This window comes from Nestor notabilis, unplaced genomic scaffold, assembly GCF_000696875.1.
Source record: "Nestor notabilis isolate BGI_N333 unplaced genomic scaffold, ASM69687v1 scaffold17067, whole genome shotgun sequence".
Classification (NCBI taxonomy): domain Eukaryota; kingdom Metazoa; phylum Chordata; class Aves; order Psittaciformes; family Psittacidae; genus Nestor; species Nestor notabilis.
In genome coordinates this window covers 6,276-10,866 of record NW_009935316.1, presented here as the reverse complement: position 1 = coordinate 10,866, position 4,591 = coordinate 6,276, and the positions used below count along the sequence as shown (strand labels likewise).

General features: G+C 57.2%; 1 protein-coding gene across 1 annotated transcript in view; it reads left to right on the top strand.

Annotated features, from left to right (window-relative positions):
• The first annotated feature begins 1,674 nt into the window (after positions 1-1,674).
• Positions 1,675-4,591, top strand: part of SIAE (sialic acid acetylesterase) — a 3,767-nt gene continuing 850 nt past the window's right edge. The window contains exons 1-7 of the mRNA XM_010017788.1: positions 1,675-1,828; positions 2,528-2,691; positions 2,778-2,916; positions 3,002-3,185; positions 3,715-3,824; positions 3,910-4,043; positions 4,233-4,387. Coding sequence (XP_010016090.1) covers positions 1,702-1,828; positions 2,528-2,691; positions 2,778-2,916; positions 3,002-3,185; positions 3,715-3,824; positions 3,910-4,043; positions 4,233-4,387 — 1,013 coding nt within the window. The 5' untranslated portion in view covers positions 1,675-1,701. The remainder of the gene's footprint in view (positions 1,829-2,527; positions 2,692-2,777; positions 2,917-3,001; positions 3,186-3,714; positions 3,825-3,909; positions 4,044-4,232; positions 4,388-4,591) is intronic.

The window sequence follows — 4,591 nt, the reverse complement described above, 5'->3', positions numbered from 1 at the left end:
ACCGGGCCCCGGTTCGGGTCCTTGGCTCCTCAAAGGCCCGTTTGGGGGCCCCTGGCATGCACTAAACCCCGCTTCAGTGACCTTGGAACCGCCCCAGACCCACTTCAGTGCCTTTAGCACCACCCTTAGCCCCGCTTTGAGGTCCCTGGCGTCCTCCCAGCCCCATTTTGGGGCCCTTTGCACTCTCCAAGCCCTGCTTCGATGCCCTTTACATGTCCAGAGGCCCACCTTGAGACCTTGACATCCCCTAAACCCTGCTTTGGTGCCCGAAGTACCCCCCAGCCCCATTTCGGGGCCCTTTGCATCCCCTTCAACCCTGCTTAAACACCCTTTGCACCCTAAGCCCCACGTCGATGCCTTTGGCACCCCCAGAGGCCCACTTTGAGCCTCTTTGCATCCCCTAAAACCTGCTTCTGTGCCCTTCGTAGCCCCCCAGACCCACTTCACTGCACTTGGAACGACCCTGAGCCCCACTTTGATGTCCTTGGTACCACTCTAGACCTGCTGCGGTGCCTTTGGCACCACCCTTAGCCCTCTTTGATGCCCTTGGGACAACCAGAGCCCCACTTCAGGGCTCTTGGCATCCCTTAAACCCTGCTTCAATACCCTTGGGTACCCCCCCAGACCCACTTAAATGCTTTTGGTACCACCTCAAGCTCCACTTCGATGTCGCTGGCATCTCTCCAGCCCCATTTCAGGACTCTTCACACCCCCAAGCCCTGTCGGATGCCCTTCGCCTACCCAGAGCCCTACTTCAGGTCTCTTGCCATCCTCTAAACCTCACTTTGATGCCTTTGGTACCACCCTAAACCCTACTTCGATGCCCTTAGAACTCCCCAGCCCCTATTGAAGCCCATTCTGGGGCCCTTGGCATGCCCTAAACCCCGCTCCAGCTCCTTGGCACGCCGCTGCCCCGTGGGACGATGCTTTACGTAAGGCGGGAGCTGCATGCGGCTCCTCGGCGCGTCCCGTGGGCTCTGCTCCCTTCCCTCCTCCCAGCCGCTTTTTATAGCTCCAGCCTCTTCCCCGGCGTCTCACTTTGTACTTCTTTCCCTCCTCCAACTCATGTCTTTATGTAACTCGTCCTTCCCGGAGCCTCGGGAAGGGGCTTTGGGACCGGCTGCTTCCAGAGAGGCCGAGGACATCGCATCCAACACACTGCACACGCTGCCCTGACCCATTTCAAGTGTGGTTTTATGTTCACACCCTCAAAACAGGGCTTTTGAGGGTGCCAGAGCTGAGACCTATGTTCCCTCCCTGCCTTTGCTGGTGCCGCATTCCTGGTGCTTACCACCCCGCCATGTGCCAAGCCTTCTTCAGCAAGGGGAAAGTATGTCAGAACATAGTTATTAGCAATGCTGGGCTGGCAGAAATGCTGTTATTAGAAGGGTTTTTACCACAATCTGTACCCAAACTATGTATAACACAAGCTCCTGGGCTTTGGGACGTGACTTGGGCTCTCCTGGAGACTCAAATTCAGCCACTTCCTCATCTCCTTGGTGATTTCAACCACCTTTAAGACTGACCAGGACTGAAGGAAGCTCTAAATTAAGCCAGATCTCAAATAATCTGTATTTCAGAAGGACACGGAGGCCATGCAGAGGATTTTTCCCGTTCCTTTTCCCTCCTGGAGCTGATGTTTGGTGCTGTCTGTTGGCTCCAGGGGCAATCCTTAGCTTTGCATCCTACTATGGTGACCACATGGTGCTGCAGAAGGAGCCGGCGGGGGCCGTGGTGTGGGGCTACGGGGAGCCAGGGACCGTGGTGACCGTGGTTCTCTCTGGGCATGGTGGCCTTGTCCTTGTGAAGAAGATGGCACAAGTTAAAGGTCAGTGCTGGACCCGCACTGGGCAACTGGGGATGGTGGTTCTGGTGGCCGAGAAGCACATCCAAGCCCACATTGGAGCTGCTGCTGGGGCTCTGTCACCCTTGGGTGAGCCTTGCACAAGGCTGGGAGGGCTCAGCAGCATCTCGGATCTCAGTTGGTGGATTCCTTCCCTGCACAGTGAGTTGGGGGGCTGTTCCTCACCTTTTGAGGGGGTGAAATCACCGCCTAAATGGCTCCTCCACAAGCTGGAGAGCCTGGAGGTGTCTTGTGATAGAGCAGCGATCCGCTGCTACCGGAGATCTGCAGGATCCAGCCTGAATCAGGCCAGAAAATCCACACTAAGCTCCAGCAGAATATCTTTACGCCTCGATTCGGCGCCTCTAAAATTAGCTGGAGACATCTCAGTGTCACACACACCAAGCTGCTCCTATAGTCCCGGTTCCTCCCAGCAGCTTCTGCTCTGACACACATTTGTCTTGGAGATTTTCTGGTTAACCCCTCAGTTCCTGCAGGAGGAAGGACCCTCTGATGGGGGAGAGCTTCCAAACCCCAATTCCCCAGCCCAGCTCTGCAGTGGGGCAGCTTTCCCTTGTTGTCTGTCCATCCCCTTGGGTTGTTGGCCGCCCATCCAACCTCTTTGTGAAGGTCTTGATGTCTTCATAGGCATCGTGAAAGATAAGCACCATCCTCTTCTTCCAGAACCTTCTGGGACATGGACAACCATCCTGGACCCCATGGATCCGGGTGGTCCCTACACACTGACAGCAAGGCAGGGCTCGGAGAACGTGACGCTGAGGGACATCTACTTTGGGGATGTGTGGCTTTGCAGTGGGCAGAGCAACATGGCCATGACAGTCCTGCAGGTAAGACCCATGGCATGGCATGATCCCGCCAGCTCAGGCAGGGAGCAGGCAGGGAAGCACCTCATCTGCTCCCAACCCTTCCCTAGATCACCAATGCCAGCCAGGAGCTCGCTGCCGCCTCTCGCTATCCCTATGTCCGCGTCTTCGCCGCGGCTCCTTCCCGCTCTGATGTCGAGCTGGAGGACCTGGAGCACGTTGACTTGCCATGGTCCATCCCAACAGCTGGTGAGGACACCGTTCCCTCCCCAAAAAGCCTGGAAGTGGGTTTTTCCCTGCTTTTTCCCGTTGCAGCCTGATGTTTCTTGGACAGAGAACTTGGGCCACGGGAATTTCACCTACTTCTCGGCCGTCTGCTGGCTGCTGGGACGTTACCTCTATGAAGTTCTGAAGTACCCCGTGGGGCTGGTGGAGGCGGCCTGGGGGGGGACCCCCATCGAGGCCTGGTCTTCCCCAAGGGCTCTGAGGGCTTGTGGGCTCCTGGAGGACATGGGGAGGTGAGAGAAGACGCAGTAAAACAACTGCTTGCTCCACACCACGATGCTTTGGGGGAGATCCTCATCCATTCCCATCACACCTCCTCTCCTAACACATCCCCAGAGCCCTCCTGTCACACAGAATCACGCTAATTTGGGTTGGAAGAGACATTAAAGCTCATTCAGTTCCAACCCTCTGCCATGGGCAGGGGCATCTGCCACTAGAGCAGGTTGCTCCAAGCTCCATCCAACCTGGCCTTGAACACTAGAATGTGAAGCTGAAGGGACACCCACTGCCACTGAGGAGGGGGAAGTCCAAGAAGAACCATAGAATCAGAGGATGGTCTTTCCTCTCCATGCATCATTTTCCTGCCTCTGGATAAACCCTCTCCTGTGCCAAAAGTGTAGAGCACATCTCAGTGGGAAAAGAGAGAAAAGGGGGACCCCAGGGCTCCCCTTTTGCACGGTGCTTGCTTTAACCATGCAGGGTTACAGGGATTCAGGTCTGGCCTCGTGTTTTCCACCCCTTTAGCCCAGCTTTGTCTCCCAGCATCTCCCCACGCCAGCATTTCTCCGGCCCTCAAACACCCTCCGTGCTCTGGAATGCCATGATCCACCCGCTGCTCAACATGACGCTGCGGGGGATTGCTTGGTACCAGGGTGAGCCCCCATTATCCTCACCATGGGGTGGAGCAGCCCCCACTATCCCTCCAGGATCACTGCAGCTCCTCTCTGTCGGACACAGGCGAGGCCAACGCCTTCCTGCACACGGACCAGTACAACTGCACCTTCCCTACGCTCATTGCTGACTGGCGCCGGGAATTCCATGCGGGATCAGCCGGGCAGACGGAGCCGCTCCTCCCCTTCGGCTTTGTGCAGGTGAAGAGGGGGTGAGCAGGGGGTTTACCCATCCTTCAGCATCCTGGAACCGCTTCCAAGGTGCAAGGAAGGGAGAGGATGCTGTGAACGTATGAAGGAGTCCTGCCAGCGGTGCTGCATCCCAGTGGATGGTGTTGGGAGCGATGGAAGAGACACTTCCCAAGCTCCACACCCTGCTCTGCCTTCCAGTTGTCCACCTACCGCCGGCAGAGCCCCCAGGACAGCTTTGCCCGGCTCCGCTGGCACCAGACAGCCGATGTGGGGGTCATTCCCAACGCCAGGATGCCTAGAACCTTCATGGCCGTGGCGATGGATCTCTGCGATGAGCATTCACCCTACGGCAGGTGAGTCCCAGGGAGGTGAGGGTGAAGGGATAGAACCATGGAATGGTTTGTGTTGGAAGGGACCTTAAAGCTCACCCAGTTCCAACCCCCTGCCACAGGCAGGGACACCTTCCACTAGAGCAGGTTGGTCCAAGCCCCTGTGTCCAACCTGGCCTTGAACACTGCCAGGGATGGGGCAGCCACAGCTGCTCTGGGCACCCTGTG